The sequence below is a fragment of the Giraffa tippelskirchi genome, chromosome 13 (assembly GCF_054371585.1).
Source record: "Giraffa tippelskirchi isolate mGirTip1 chromosome 13, T2T-mGirTip1v1.2.pri, whole genome shotgun sequence".
Lineage (NCBI taxonomy): Eukaryota > Metazoa > Chordata > Mammalia > Artiodactyla > Giraffidae > Giraffa > Giraffa tippelskirchi.
The window spans coordinates 27,594,870-27,611,647 of record NC_137287.1 but is presented as its reverse complement, the minus strand read 5'-3'; the positions used below and the strand labels follow the sequence as shown (position 1 = coordinate 27,611,647).

General features: G+C 42.3%; 1 protein-coding gene across 2 annotated transcripts in view; it reads left to right on the top strand.

The window, feature by feature from the left end:
- The window catches only part of BMERB1 (bMERB domain containing 1), a 158,151-nt gene that overhangs the window by 15,158 nt on the left and 126,215 nt on the right, over positions 1 to 16,778 (top strand). Inside the window, exon 1 of one of the 2 annotated variants that reach the window (XM_081556306.1) lies at positions 6,474 to 6,739. The exons of the other annotated variant lie outside the window; for it this stretch is intronic. Coding sequence (XP_081412432.1) covers positions 6,634 to 6,739 — 106 coding nt within the window. The 5' untranslated portion in view covers positions 6,474 to 6,633. Of the gene's footprint in view, positions 1 to 6,473; positions 6,740 to 16,778 lie in introns of those variants that run through there. 2 annotated transcript variants of the gene reach the window in all.

The following is a 16,778-nucleotide window of genomic DNA, read 5'->3' as shown; positions in this document are numbered from 1 at the left end:
CTGGTACTTTTCCAGAGACTGAAGGGAGTGGGGAAAGTGGGGCAACTGCTTAAAGGACATGGCAGTTTCCTTAAAGGTCATGTGGTGTTTTATAACTAGATAGAGGTGGTGGTTATACTGCATTGGGAAGGTACAATACCTTGACTTGGTTGCTTTAAAATGGTTAATTTTATGTTTTGTGAATTTCACCTCAAAAACTTTTAACATAGTCAAATTATTAACATTTTTCTTTAAGGTTTGTGTTTTTTGGGGGAGAGTCTTAATATATTCTTCCGTTGCAAAATAATCAAGGTATTCTTCTACATTATACATTTAAAAAATTTTGCTTTTCTCATTTAGGTCCTTAATCAACCTGGAATTTCTGTGTGTGTATGTGTGATGGGAAGTATGAAAGTGAAAGTGTTAATCGCTCAGACATGTCTGACTCTTTGGACAGTGTCTGACCCTTTGTCTGACCCCATGGACAGTATCCCACCAGGCTCCTCTGTCCATGGGATTCCCCATGCAAGAATACTGGAGTGGGTTGCCATTTCCTTCTCCAGGAGATCTTCCCCACTCAGGGATCCTACACAGAAATCCTGCCTTGCAGGCAGATTCTTTACAATCTGAGCCACCAAGGAAGAAATGTGATAGGAAATATAAAGGTGTGATATTTATTTTAGTTTTCCATTTGTGTAGGCAAATATCTCAGCACTATTTATTGAATAGTTCATCCTTTTTGTACTGATTTGTAATGCCTCCTCTGTCATATATCAACTTTCCAAATACGTGCGGGTCCAAATGGGGGCTCTCAATTTTCTTCTTAGGCCTTAAGACAATAATTTAAGTTTAACTGGGACTTCCCTGATGGTCCAGTGGTTAAGAATCTGCCTGCCAATGCAGGGAACATGGGTTCAATTGCTGGTCCAGGAAGATCCCACATGACACGGGGCAACTAAGCCTGTGCCCCACAACTACCTAGCCCATGCTCCGCAACAAGAGAAGCCCACACGATTAGAGAGTAGCCCCTGCTCACTGCAACTAGAGAAAGCCCGAATGCAGCAACGGAGACCCAGCATAGCCATATAAGTAAATTATTCTTTTAAAAGAAGGTTTAACTACCTGGGAGTTAAGTGCTCCCTGTCTTATGTTCTTTGTCATTGCCTTGCCTATTAGCCCTTCATTTTTTTTTCACATAATTTTAGGGTCAGCTTGTCAAAGTTTATGTTTTATTTTATTTTTTACATTGTGATACTTATTAACAAAGAGGGCCAGAAAAGGATGGGGCCAAAACTACAAAGTGATAAGGATTAAAATAAAAGTCGCTTTCTATTATACTGTTCCTAGGGCACTGTAGCCAATCTAGAAGTTGAAGTTTATTTTAAAATCCTATTCCCTATTGAGATTTCAGCTGAATGGCACTAAAGAGAATTGTCATCTCTTTGATACCTAATCTTTTGTAACCTTGAACATGGCACACCTATCTCTTCATTTCTTTTCCATTCATTTTTATTTTGCTTAACAGTACCAGATAAAAAAGTTAATTAGTTGTCCCAGGTGACATGAAATAGTAATTTTCTCCTCAATGATTTTTTTTTTGCTCTTAAAGGCATTATATTTTAAATTTGATTAATAATCACAGAAAACTACTACTCTTTTATGTATGTCTTGTTTCCCCCAAACCTACTCTTATTCATTTTAATAGCTTATTTGTGGATTTGCTTGCATAGATAATTATACTGTCTGAAAAAGCAGCTTTATTTCCTCTGTTTCAGTTCTTATGCCTCATTTATTTTCTTATTTTGTCCCAAGCTAGGACCTCTCAGAAGTGAGGATTATGAGCATCCTTCTTTTGTTCCTGACCTTAATAAGGATGCTATTAGAGGTTCAATAGTAATTATGATGATTGCTATTGCTTCATGATAGTTACTTTTTAGAGTTAAGGAAATGGTCTTCTATTCTTCATTTGCTAAGCACAAGAACAAGCATGTGACTGCTAATTTTTCAGATGCTTTTTCTATATTCATTCAGATGATCAAACAGCTTTCTCCTTTGATCTGTTAATATGATATATCATAGCAATAGATTTTTTCTACCCGGTCATTACTCCATTTTGGGAATAAACCCTATTTGTTCATGATGTATTTTTATTTAGAATTCTTATAGGTAGGTGAGATCACTTTACAATTTTTTAATGTGGCATTTTAATCTGGCTTTAATATAAAGGTCATACTGTCCTCATAAGATGAGCTCTGAAACAACTTTTATAAAATAAGCATTATCTGTTATTTGGTAAAACTCACCAGTAAATGATTTGACCCTGTTGCCTTTGTGGGACTGAGGAGAAAAATTAATTTCTACATTAACAATTCAGGTTTTGCAGTGGTTATCGGTTTGCTTTTATATTTCTTAACTGCACTTTGACAGTTTACTTTTTGAGAGATAATTTATTGGACTGTGTTGGTTCTTAGTTGTTTCATGTGGCTCTTTCGTTGCCATGCGTGGACTCTCTAGTTGTGGCGTTCAGGCTTCAGTAGTTGTGGCACATGGGCTGAGTTGCCCCATGGAATGTGGGATCTTAGTTCCCCGAGCAGTGATTGAAGCCCGGCCCTCAGCAGTGAATCCATGGAGTCCTAACCACTGGACTGCTGGGGAATACCTGAGAATTACCCATTTCCACTAAGTTTTAAAAATCTTTCGTATTCGTATTACATCTTTCTTTTCTTCTTGTTACTCATGACTGCTTTGTTTGATGAGTCTCAGAAGGTTTACCTTCTTTAATAGTTCTTTCCCCCAAAGGAATCAGCTTTTCAGTTAGACATCCTCTCTACTACTCTTTGGTTTTCTACTAGGTTGGTACAAAAGTAATTGTGGTTTTGGACAGTGAATTTTAAATCATTATAACTAGGCTCAAACACATCTTTATTAATCAAAACAGGAACCATCACAATCAACACATTTTTGCCAACAAGAAATAAATTTGTCTATTCCTTTAGCATAAAAATCTGTGCTTTGGGATTCAAAGAACTCTTGGAAAACATCTGCCTCTGGCTGGTTGTGGAAGCATTTTCCCTGCTAAAAGTTGTTGAGATGGTTGAGGAAGTTGTAGTTGGTTTGCAAGAGCTCAGGTGAATACAGTGGATGAGGCAACACTTCATAGCCCAATTCGTTCAACTTTTGTAGCATTGATGGTGCGATGTGTGGTCGGGCATTGTCGTGGAGAAGAATTGGGCCCTTTCTGTTGACCCATGCCAGCTGCAGATGTTGCAGTTTTGGGTGCATCTCATCGATTTGCTGAGCATACGCCTCAGATGTAATGGTTTCACTGGGATTCAGAAAGTTGTAGTGGATCAGACTGGCAGCAGACCACCAAACAGTGACCATGACCTTTTTTTGGGTGCGTTTGGCTTTGAGGAGTGCTTTGGAGCTTCTTCATGGTCCAACCACTGAGCTGGTCATTTCTGGTTGTTGTATAAAATCCACTTTTTGCTGCACATCCAATCTGATCAAGAAATGGTTTGTTGTTGTTACATAGAATAAGAAAAGACAACACTTCAAAATGATTTTTTTTGATTTGAGGTCAGCTCATGAGGCACCCACTCATCGAGTTTGTTTACCTTTCCAATTTGCTTCAAATGCCAAAAGACCATAGAATGGTCCACACTGAGTTCTTCAGCAATTTCTCTTGTAGTTGTAAGAGGATGAGCTTTGATGATCCTCTCAGTTGGTCATTGCAACTTCCGATGGCCAGCCACTGCACTCCTCATCTTCAGGGCTCTTGTCTCTTTTGCAAAACTTGAACCACCATAGCACTGTATGTTAGCCATTCCTGGGCCAAATGTGTTACTGATGTTGCGACTTGTCTCCATTGCTTTATGTATGACCCATTTTGAACTGGAATAAGAAAATCGCTCCAGTTTGGTTTGTGTCTAACATCATTTCCCTAGTCTAAAATAAATATAAAATAGACAGGTAATAAGTCATTAGCAAAAAAAAATAAAGCTAGAAATGCACATTAAAATAATGTATAATATAATCACATTTATTTAAGAATGTTTTCCAATATCAAACAGTGAAATTCAACAATGCAAAACTGCAATTACTTTTGCACCAACATAATATTTCCTTAATTTATGTTTTTATCATTATTATTTTTTCTACTCCACTTAGGTTTTATCTGTTCTTTTTTCTTACAGTCTTTTCAGTTTAACATTTAACCATTAAAAAAAAATTTTTTTATTGAAGGATAATTGCTTTACAGAATTTTGTTTTCTGTCAAACCTCAACATGAATCAGCCATAGGTATATATATAACCCCTCCCTTTTGAACTTCCCTCCCATTTCCTGCCCCATCCCACAGAGTCCCTGTTTGAATTTCCTGAGCCACACAGCAAATTCCCATTGGCTATCTATTTTACATTGGAGAAGGAAACGGCCACCCACTCCAGTATTCTTGCCTGGAGAATCCCAGGGATGGCGGAGGCTGGTGGGCTGCCGTCTATGGGGTCACACAGAGTCGGACACGACTGAAGCAACTTAGCAGCAGCAGCAGCAGCATCTATTTTACATATGGTAATATAAGTTTCCATGTTACTCTTTCCATACATCTCACCCTCTCCGCCCTTCTCCCCTCGTCCATGTCTATTCCCTATGTCTGTTTCTCCATTGCTGCTCTGTAAATAATTCTTCAGTACCATTTTTCCGGATTCTGTATATATGCTTTAGAATACAATATGTATCTTTCTCTTTCTAATTTGCTTCACTCTGTATAATAGGTTCTAGATTCAGCCACCTCATTAGAACTGACTCAAATGTGTTCCTTTTTATGGCTGAGTAATATTCCATTGTGTATATGTACCACAACTTTTTTATCCATTTATCTGTCGATGGACATCTAACATTGAACCATATTTTAAAACCAGTTCTACCAGTTTTAAATGTATAACTCAGTGGCATTAACTATATTCATATCATGCATCACTCCCATTCTTTTTAATTTAATTTATAACTCTTTTCATCTGTAATACTGCAAATCTATACCCAATAAACAAAACTCCCCATTATTCCCTCCTCCCAGCCTCTGGCAACTTCTATTCTACTTTCTGTTCCAGTGATTTAGACTACCCTAGGTACCTCACATAAATGGAGTCATACAGTACTTTTCTTTCTTTGACTGGCTTATTTCACTTAGCATTATATCCTCAAGTTTCATCCATGTTGTAGCATATTACAGAATTTCTTTTTTTTTAAAGGCTGAATAGTATTCCACTATATGGAAAGGCCACGTTTTGCTTACCTATTCATCCTAACCCATTTATTTTTAGTCTTACATTTTAAAATGCATTTAAGGCTATACATTTACTTACATCAAAACTTGCAAGTTTTGATATATGATATTCTCATGCTTATCCAGGTCTAAATATTTTATGATTTTCATTGTTATTTCCTTTTTCTCTCATGAGCTATTTAGAAGTTTTTTCATTGATTATAAATTTTTATTGACTCTTGTTACCAGTTGTAAATCATTTTCTTAAAAGGCTGGGCCTTTTCATACCTCCATGAGCCATGTGGATCCCGAAAATCACCCCCGATTACATCTTAAAAATAAGAACAAGCAACAGATAATCAAGCCGTGTCCTATAAGTCCTCCCCCTTCCCCGTACAAAGTTACATACAGTTAACAGAGTCAGGACAATAAAGGGGTTAAGTCTAGATTCAAGTGTTGACCAGACCACTTGGTAAGTGTAGAAATTTGGGTAAATAAATTAATCTTTCTGCATCTCAGTTTCATCCTTTATAAAACAAAGCTAACAAAACAGTATCTGTTTCACAGAGTTACTGGGAAATGTTTAGCACGTAGCCATCATTCAATAAATATTACTATTTAAAAAATCCATTTAGCTGTGGATTTTACTTTGTACTTTTAATGCTGCCATGCTAATATCAACCCCTGGGTTTCTGGGAAGTAAAGACTCATGTTCTAAATAGCTTTGTTATACTGATGTCCAAAATATTTTTATGCCTCTCAAGTTCATGCAAACACCTACAGGGTGGACACAGACACTGGGAGAGAAGACTGCCTATTTTACATTCAAATTCAAAATACACATAAATGCAAACTACAGCGATTCTCACAGGCACAGAACACACAGATCCAGGTCCACACTCACGCTTCCGCGCACTCGCCACAAAGATGGATCCATCGCCCACAGACAGAAATGCTCTCACAAATCCCACTCAAAGCCTAGCAGCACGCTGACATATCACAAGCCACTCGCAGCGCCAGCCCCAGGCAAAGCCTCGCCACTTGCTCCAGTAGGGGGCTGCTGCCTTGTTTTTACCTCCTTTAGGTTGGTTCTATTTTAGTTGTTGTTTTTGTTGTTCTTCGAGTTATCATCTGCCCCCTTTTGTGTCTACCCAGCCCCCAAGCGCCTCTCCCAGCCTCCACTGCGCATGCGCCCTCATCCTTTCCACGCCCCCCACCTTCCCCGGGTACCAGTCGGCGCTCCCCGGCTCTGGCGGCGGAAGAGATGGAACCGCGTCACGAGCGCCCGGCCCCTTAAAACGCTGCTGGCTGGAGCCGCCTCCCTCCCTGCAGCCCGCGGCAGGGATGGAGTAGAGGGAGACCGGTCGACCTGCCCGCGGGGATCAGCGATGGAGTTGAAGCAATCTTTGTCTATCCATCTGGAAGCGGAGAAGCCTCTGAGGCGCTATGGGGCGGTGGAGGAGACGGCGTGGAAAACGGAGGGACTGGGGAGAAGTGAGTACTCGGGCGGGGTGGGTGGGACAGTTGGGGATCCGTGCGCCGGAGCGGGTGGTCGCGGGAGCGCCGGGTTGGTAGGGAGTGGACCGAGGGGAGCGCCCCCGCAGCGGGCTTTAGTCACTGGAGGGGGGAATGCGCAGCGCTGCGACGCGCTCTCCCGCGAACAAAAGGTGGACCCTCCGGACTGGGTTTCTCCGGGAGGCTCGGAAATCTCCAGGCAGCTGAGCTGGGAGCGTGGGGTGGACGCGAGAGTCACCGGATCCAAGCTCGCAGCTGGTTTTGGAAAGTAGGGTCTTTCCCACAAGCCGAGCGAGGAAGGTCTTTTCTCCGCCCGGGGTTGCGCTAGGGCAGGCTGGAGCCTTGGACCATCCTGGAAAGCGCCCACGGACCCGGAGAGGGGGAGTGTCCGCTGGGTTTCTGCTTTTGCTTCTCAGTCGGCGCGAGGTTCAGGGCACACCTGAAATTCCCAGCGTTTCTTTCCCCGCTTTCTCCAGGGTCGCGAGTGGGAGGGAGAGGGTTAGGGGGAGGGTTAACCCTGTGCACGCCCTTCCCCTTTCTCTCTGGACTCAAGAGTCTTTCTGCTTCGGGTACAGTCCTAGAAGGCAGTTCGGAAACGGACCGATTGTAAATATTTGCTGCTTTTCTCTACTGTATTTTGGGGTCAACAGCATTAACAAATAAACTAAGGATTTTTATGTTTAATGAATAGGATGCTGTAGTTGAAACTCTTGCTCTTAAAGTACAGAGGCAGCTGCAGGGGCCCTAGGGTCACTAGCCCTCCCTGCAAATCCGGGGCGCTTCATGGTGTCCCTGCCCTTGTACTTCATCCTTCGGGCTGGCAAAGGCCCTTTCGCCCTTCTCAAGGACCCTCGGCTTCCTGCCGTGGCGCTGAGCAGTGTTGGATCAAAATATTGTGAATATACTCTTTTCCTGTCTTCACCTGGTAGAAGACTCTGTGTGTGTGTGTTTGTGTGTGTGCTTTCTCCATAGCTGTAATTTACAGATTTCGAAGATCTTTTTAGAATGGTTCAACTGCACTCTGGTTTTCATGGGTTCAAATAGAAATCGTAACCAATGTCATAGTTCTCCACCTGAAACCTGGAGAGTGTCCAGCCTCTCTCCTTTTCTTTCTCCTTTTAAAAATCTGGGTTCTTCCTCCTGTTTCATCCTTTCAAAACCCTGTGGCTTTGGTACTTTAGCATAACAGCAGAGCTGAGGGTCTCTGGTCTCCCTGCAAGCTCCACATAATACCCACAATGGCTGCCTTTTGTTGGTGGGTTGCCATGTATTAGGTCTTGCCTGTGCTAAGAACTTTAAATCCATCCTCTCATTCAATCCCTAGAACAGCCTCCTTAAGAGGAATATTGTGACTTATGGCTCCCTTTGCAGAGAGGGAAAAACTGGGGCTTGCTTAGGTAATGGGATTTAAGTGGCAGAGTCAGGATTTGACCTCAGGTTTATTGGGCCCCTGAGCCCCTCTCTGCTTTTTACATGAAGGTATTTTTCTATCAGGTTTCCTGGAACCTTTGTAAATCTGTTGAGTCTCAGAACACTTTCGGTGTTTTTTTTTTTTTTTTTGCTCTCCACCCCTACCCCAGCCTGGCCCAGTGGCATGCAGACTCTTATTTCCTGGACCAGGGGTCAAACCTATGCCCCCTGCATTGGGAGCTCAGAGTCTTAACCACTGGACCACCAGGGAAGTCCCACATTTGGTGCTTTTATAAGTATGTGGCAGCCTGTTGGTTTTGGTGGGCTTGAAAGAAAACTGGATCTGTGCAGAAAAGAAGCCCTGGGTTTGAATCCTGGCTCTGCCCTTTGATGGCTATATGACTGAATTTGTGACTAGCCACATCTTTTAAGCCTCTCTCTGCCTCCCTTCTCTGAAATGGAGATGCTAATAGAACCTACCTTGTAGCTTAATTGTGAACATTCAGTAAGGTAATATACATAGAGTTCAAGGTAAGTGCGAAATATATTAGCTGCTTCCATTATTTTATTACTACATCTGTGGAAAGAACCTGCTTCTATCCTTTGCAAAGAATTATATAAAGCAACATTATGGACTAAAATTGCAGTGTTGGCCAGGTCCCTGCTAATTCTCTTATGGTTTTTTACTTTCTCACCATTTTATTAGGAGAAGTTTCAAGCATATGGGAAAATTACAATGGAAACTCAGTTGGTAGCATTTTCACTCCTGAAATTTTTATGCTTCTCAGTCTTAGACTGCAAACTGTTAAAGGCTTGGCCAAAAGGCTTTCTCATCCTCTCTCTTCCAAACCATTGAAGATTCTGACTCTTTTTTGTCATTCAAATGCAGGACCACAATTTCTGACCTGCTTTTGGTGTTGATCCCCAAATCATTTTTTTCCATTCTTACTTATTCAAATTCAAAAGCTTCTTAAAGCACTGATCCAGATCTTCACTTTTGAATCTTATATTTGGGATTGTTTACGGGTTTTTATCTCTAGACTTTCATCTGTGGCCTAACTTTTTGTTTTTTTAATTAGTAAAGTGGCTTTTTAATTTTTTTTTGATGCTATTTCAACTCCTAGGGGATCTATGCATCCATCTCATAACATCTGGGGCCCCCATTAATTTATTAACGAAGTGTGAAAATTAGTAAAATTGATTCTGTGGCATAACAATTGCCAAGTCAACGTTGTTATGCACGAAATGCTGGAGAAAAAAGAGAGGGCCGTTAAAAAGAAGATATGCTCTGTTTAACTTTTACACATATTTAAACACTTTATGTTAAACACGGAGTACGTGCGTGCTAAGTTGCTTCAGTTCTGTCCGACTCTTTGTGACCCCATGGACTCTAGCCCTCTAACATCCTCTGTCCATGGGATTCTCCAGGCAAGAATACTGGAGTGGATTGCCATGCCCTCCTCCAGGGGATCTTCCTGACCCAGGGATCAAACCTGTGTCTCTTACGTCTCCGGCATTGGTGTAGGTGTTACTTAAAAAAACTTGAAAAAGGGTGGAAAAAATTGCAAGACTAGTCATTTTCAGTTAAGGTTGTATTAATTGTTGTCTTTATTGTTGGTTGTTGTTGTTGTTTAGTTGCTAAGTCATGTCCAACTCTTTGTAACCCCATGGACTGTAGCCCTCCAGGCCCCTCTGTCCATGTGATTTCCCAGGCAAGAATATTGAAGTAGGTTGCCATGCCCTCCTCTAGGAGATCTTCCTGACCCAGGGATCCAACCCCGTGTCCCCTGCATTGGCAGGTGGGTTCTTTACCACTGTGCCATAGAGGAAGCCCATTGTTACTCTTTTGGTAGAAGATATATATAGTACAGTAAGCAAGAGTCAAGTGACATGGATCCAAACCAGCTCTGACACTTTGTTCCTTTGTCACCCAGAGACAATTGCTGAACCATTCTGTGAGTCATCTGTCGTATCTGTAAAATGGAGATGTGTTGGTTTGAACCTTTGGGAACTTCTTGGGTGAAATCTGAAACTGGCCCTTTACACAGAGGGCAAGTGGAGGCCAAAGAAAGAGGCGGCTATTCCAGATTGGTAGGGGGCAGGTTTAATAACAAGGGAACTTATACATGAGACTTGTCTTGGGTGCTGCAAAATAGTAGATCATTGTACCCACCTTTCAGATTCTCAAGAGTTTATATAGAAGCCTTAATGGGGTTCAGTCGTGTGTCCAGATGGTGCCAACAACACCCTACTGTCTCAAAGCCACATCCTTGAACTGGCTTCTCGAACAAGAAGAGTGGGCAGAGTGTACATTTTGAGGCTAGAAGAAGACTGAGTAATAGTCCATTGTACATATGTACTGCATCTTCCTTATACATCCATCTGTCGATAGACATTTAGGTTGCTTCCGTATCCTGGCTATTGTAAATAGTGCTGTGTAAGATAAGATATAGTACATATCTACAATGGAATATCACTCAGCCATAAAAAAGGAATGAAATTGTGTCACTTGTAGTGATGTGGACAGACCTAGAGTCTGTCATACAGAGCAAAACCAGATAGAGAAAAATATGTTAACACATATATATGGAATCTAGTAAAAGGGTACAGATGAACCTATTTGCAGGGCAGGAATACAGACATGTGGCCACAGAGGGGGAAGGGGAGAGGGATGGGATGAATTGGGAGATTGGAATTGACATATATACACTCATACTCAGTCGCTTCAGTCATGTCTGACTCTTTGCAACCCCGTGGATTGCAGTCCACCAGGTTCCTGTGTCCGTGGAATTTTCCAGGCAGGGATACTATAGTGCATTGCCATTTCCTTCTCCAGAGGATCTTCCCAACCCAGGGATCAAATGTGTGTCTCCTGCATTGGCAGGTGGATTCTTTACCACTGAGCCATCATCAAAGTCATATATATATACACTTGTTCAGTTGCTAAGTCATGTCCAACTCTTTTTGACCCCAAGGACTGCAATACCTCAGGCTTCCCTGTCCTTCACTATCTCTTAGAGTTTGCTTAAACTCATGTCCATTGAGTCAATGATGCCATCCAACCATCTCATCCTCTGTCGCCCCTTCTCATGCCCTCGATCTTTCCCAGCATCAGGATCTTTTCCAATAATTCAGCTCTTCACATCAGGTGGCCAAAGTATTGGAGCTTCAACTTCAGCATCAGTCCCTCCGATGAATATTCAGGATTGATTTCCTTTAGGATTGCCTGGTTTGATCTTGCTGTCCAAGGGACTCTCAAGAGTCTTCTGCAGCACCACCGTTGGAAAGGATCCATTCTTTGGTGCTTAGCCTTCCTTATGGTCTAACTCTCACATCCATGCATGACTACTGGAAAAAGCTTTGACTAGACGGACCTATGTCAGCAAAATGATGTCTCTGCTTTTTAATATGCTGTCTACATGTCTATGTTTGTCATAGCTTTTCTTCCAAGGAGCAAGTTTCTTTTAATTTCGTGGCTGCAGTCAGAGTCTGCAGTGATTTTGGAGCCCAAGAAAATAAAGTCTGTCACTGTTTTCATTTTTTCCCATTTGCCACGAAGTGATGGGACCAGATGCCATTCAAAAAACTTTGTTTTTTGAACGTTGAGTTTTAAGCCAGCTTTTTCACTCTCCTCTTTCATCTTCATCAAGAGACTCTTTAGTTTCTCTTCGCTTTCTGCCATAAGGATGGTATCATCTACATATATGAGGTTGTTGATTTTTTTTTTTTTAAAGGACAGGAGGTGGGTGAGGAGCCTCCGGTTACTCTGTCTAGCTAGGGAGTCACCTGATAGTCACATACTCTGAATGATTTCATCCAGCAGGATAATAGGGCCCGCTGTAGGCTGGTGGGAGGATGAAATGAGCTACTGTGTGCAATGCATTTAACACAGTGCTGGGCATACGGTCAGCAGGCAGTCTGTGCTGGTGGGTTGTCATAATGGGACTTCAGTGAGTGGCACCCAACAGCACTGGTGGAGATGATTCCAGCCTGCTGGTCTGTTTTTCCTTGTGTCCTTTTCTTTGTAAATTCTGGGTGAGGGTTGTGTAGATACCACCATCTCCCTCACTGGAAGATGTAGGAAATGGCTTTCGCACCCTTGGAAATCACCTAGTATTTTCTCCTTTGAGAAAGAGTCTAAATTGCTCCTATCTACCTTTGATAGCATTTTTCCACTAGAAGTGAGTAGTTTGTTTTTTGTTTTTTTTTTTTTACTCAGTTGGAAAATGCATAGTGACATGTCAGTGTGGTTAGATATATAAAAATATTGCTTTCAACCAACTGTAATTAATTGAGGGAGACACAAAGACAAGGTGCCTTTTGACAAAGCATAGTACTTTTTAAAAGCACGGTTGTGGCCAATTCTTAAAAGATTTGAGTGTGCCTTAAAGGATGATCAAGATTTTGAACAGGGGAATTGGGGGGGAGGGTGGCACAGCGGGTAGGAGATGCCAGGAGAGATAACAGAGTTGGCAGGGGCATAGAGGTGGAAATAAATGTGCTGTGAGGAGGAGATTGGACTGAAGTGGAAAGCTCAAATGATAATCTTTCTATAAACCCAGGAGAGATGACAGTTATTTAAAAACCCAAGGGTGTGTGCTGACTGGCAAACAGATCATTAAACTGGCCAATGTTTTAGGTTTAATAAACAGCGAAGAGACTGAATACTATGAATTGCTGGCAGTCTATGTAATATATTCTTGGGGAAGAGTCCGTGTTTCATCTGTTTGATTAAATATGCTAATTGTATTATTTCAACTTTATTTTGCTTTAGCCTTAGTTCTATTTTCTTATTACAGAAGCAGTACACATGTACTTTATAAAAATTCAAATTCATCTGAAATATAAAAGTAGAAGGTGAAAAATAACCATAATCTGCCATAATAACCATAATCCCATCCTTATTTATTTATTCAATAAATAAGCATTAACTGCTTTATAAGTCCCAGGTAGTGTTCTGGGGGCTGTGAATACAGTATGGAGCAAGACAGGCAAGGTTCCTGCCTGCATGGAGCTTCTGTTCTAGGGGGAACCTGGAAATGGGCTGGGAGTGAAGATGTCAGATAATATATAAATAAATAATGTCCAGATGATGATGTGTTACATGAGAATTAATAGGGGAGGGACTTCCCTGGTGGTCCAGTGGTTAAGGATCTGCCTTGCAATGCAGTGGATATGAGTTCGATTCCTGGTTGGGGAACTAGGATTCCACATGCCATGGGGCAACTAAGCCCCCACTTGCAACTACTGAGCCTGCAAGGACAAATAGAGAGCCTGCACACCACTATGAAGATCCCGCCTGCAGCCAAATAAATAAATATTGAAAAAAAGAGAATTGATAGAGGAGGGATATTTCCCATCCAGTGGTCAGGAAATGCTTTTCTAAGGAGGTGACATTTTGCCATGTAAATGTCAGGGATCCAGGAAGCAAATGTAAAGGCCCTTGATATATAAGCGGAAGAGTCAGAAGGCCAGGGTGGCTGGAACCCAGAGAGTCAGGGAAGAGAGTGGAGATAAATCAGAGAGGAGCCAGATTGGGTAGACGCTTGTAGGTTGTGGTTAAAAAAAAAAAAAATTACAGATTTTATTCCCATTGCAGGAGAAGCTGCTGCTGATTATTAAGCTTGAGGTTAACATGAACTGGCTCATTTTTTTCTTAAGATTTTTTTTTTTGATGTGGGCCATTTTTTTAAAAAGTCTTTATTGAAGTTGTTACAGTATTGCTTCTGTTTTATGTTTCAGTTTTTTGGCTGCAAAGCGTGGGGGATTTTAGCCCTGCTGCTAGGGATCAAACCTGTACCTGTGCCCTGGAAAGCAAAGTCTTAACCACTGGACCAGCAGGGAAGTCCCTGGTTTTTGTTTGTCAAAGGTCACATCGGCTACTGGATGGAGTATCAGACCATATGGGGCAGGTGGCAATCGATGTAATTATCCTTTGCCGTAGTCCCAAGGTTCCTTCTTTATCAACCCCATTTTGGATAAGTTGTGGGAATTTCCTTAGTGTGGAAGGTGTGACCAGGGTACAGGGAGCATGAACTGCCTTTTGGGAGACTGAGCACCAGGTTCTTCCCTCGTGGCGCTAGTGGTCAAGAACCCACCCACCAATGCAGGAGACATAAGAGATGAGGGCTCGATCCCTGGGTCGGAAAGATCCCCTGGAGGAGGAAATGGCAACCCACTCCAGTATTCTTGCCTGGAAAATTCCATGGAGAGAGAAGTCCATGGGGTTGCAAAGAGTCAGACACGACTGAAGCGACTTGACATGCATTCACTGGCTTAAGTTTCAGAGGTGTGCCAGCCTCTGCTTTCTGCCTGGAGAGGCAACTGACTGTGTAACTTATTGCAGGAAACATGAATAGCAGGATATGAAGATTATGCATATGATACTAGCTAATATGTACACTGAACAAAGTCACTTATTTACATTGCTCTGTTTTTTCTCTTAAGTTTCACTTTTACATTTCCTTCCTATGTGTCCACTGGAGGAAAAATCCATTATCCCTATTCCTGGTGTCGATTAATTATTAAATACTTATTAATAATAATAGTAGTTAATGAGCCTTAGCTATGAACTCGAGCTTATCAGAGTCTATTAGGTCAGTCGATTGTAACTCCCCTTTAATAGGTGGGGAAACTGAGGCTTAAGGAAGTTAAGAAAACTAAAAGTCACAAACCCAGTGAGCGGCAGAGCTGGAGCCTGATTCTAGCTCTGTCTGACTCTAAACGTTCTTAGCCAGTGTCTGTTATTCGTGGCACCATGCTCAAAATTGCAGAGATCAGAGATGAAATACAGCTCCCAGTCATAAGAAGCTTACAGATTTGGGAGTGCCACAAATGTGAAGAACACCACGATTTATGTGTATCAGTTCAGTCAGTCGTGTCTAACTCTTTGCAACCCCATGGACTGCAGCACATCAGGCCTCCCTGTCCATCACCAACTCCTGGAGCTTACTCAAACTCATGTCCATCCAGTCGGTAATGCCATCCAACCATCTCATCCTCTGTTGTCCGCTTCTCCTCCTGCCTTCAGTCTTTCCCGGCATCAGGGTCTTTTCCACAAGTCAGTTCTTTGAATCAGGTGGCCAGAGGATTGGAGCTTCAGCTACATAATAATACACATGTTATTTATGTGTATAAACAGAATGAAACAGATGCTGAGTGAAGGTATAAGTAGAAAGTGAACAGAAGAAGAGCTTGGCTCTTCCTGGGGCTCCAGTATGACAGCAAGGAGGAGTGTCTACACTGGACCTGAAGGCTGAGCAGGGTTTCAGTGGGTGAAGAGAGAAAAGGGCATTTCGGGTGAACTGTCAGCCCCAGGCAGGGACGTGGAGATCCCAAAGGCCAGAGTCCATGTATTGATGCCAGCTTTTTCTTTTTTTTTCCTGTTTCTTTCCCCGTGGAAAGAAACCTCAGGATCTGTCTGGTTCACTCGAATGAATCACTTGCTGCCTGGATGGGCCTGAGAGCTGGAGATCAGCACAGGTGGAGGCTCTTTTAGCATAGTCCTTCAGAACATCACTCACCAAGCTCCCCCAAAGGTGCTTACCATACAGTCCATTCATTCCTTCACTGTTCACTTACCCAACGGGCTTGAGCCCCTTCTGTGTGTCAGCTAACGAAGACGACCCAGACCTCACCATTAAGGAGTTCTCAGGTTGACTGTTTCCAGCACTGTAATCTTGGGCAAGTTGCCCAACTTCCCTAGACCTCGTCTCTTCATCCATAAAATGGGAATGTACTTAATACCACTGAACACTTAGAAATGATTAAGATGGGACTTCCCTGGTGGTCCAGTGGTTAGAACTCAGCGATCTCACTGTCAGGTGGCTGGGTTCAATCCCTGGTCAGGAAACTAAAATCCCCCAAGCTGTATGGCATGGCCAAAAAAACCAATAAAAAAAAAATGGAAAAAAAAAAGAACTCTTCAAATACAGGTATAGGTTATATGGTATAGTAACAAATATATGATAGGTCCAAGTGGTCAAACCAAGGGATGGTTTTGGGGTCTGGAAAAGAAAAGGACATTTGAAGTAGGCTGAAAAGGTGAAGAGTATTTAATCACTGACTGGAGGGAACAGCATTCCAAGCAGAGGGAACAGCACATGTGCAGACAGACATGAAACAGCACATTTGACCCAGGAATTGCAGATGGATCAGTCATGCTTGAGAGAGACAAGACAGGTGGAGGACTTTTCTGGTGGTTCAGTGGCTAAGACTCTGAACCCCCAATGTAGGGAGCCCAGTTCCATCCCTGGTCAAGGAACTGGATCCCACATGCTGCAACGAAAGATTCCACCTACCACAACGACGATTAAAGATCCAGCGTGCCATAAATTTCAGAGGCCTGAGTAAGGAAATCAACCCTGATATTCATAAGAACTGATGCTGAAGCTGAAGCTCCAATACTTTGGCCATTTGATGCGAAGAGTCAACTCATTGGAAAAGACCCTGATGCTGGGAAAGATTGAAGGCAGGAGGAGAAGAGGATGTCAGAGGATAAGATGCCTCTTTAGAGGCATCATCAACTCAGTGGACATGAGTTTGAGCAAACTCCAGGAGATAGTGAAGGACAGGAAGCCTGGCATGCTGCAGTTCATGGGGTCACAAA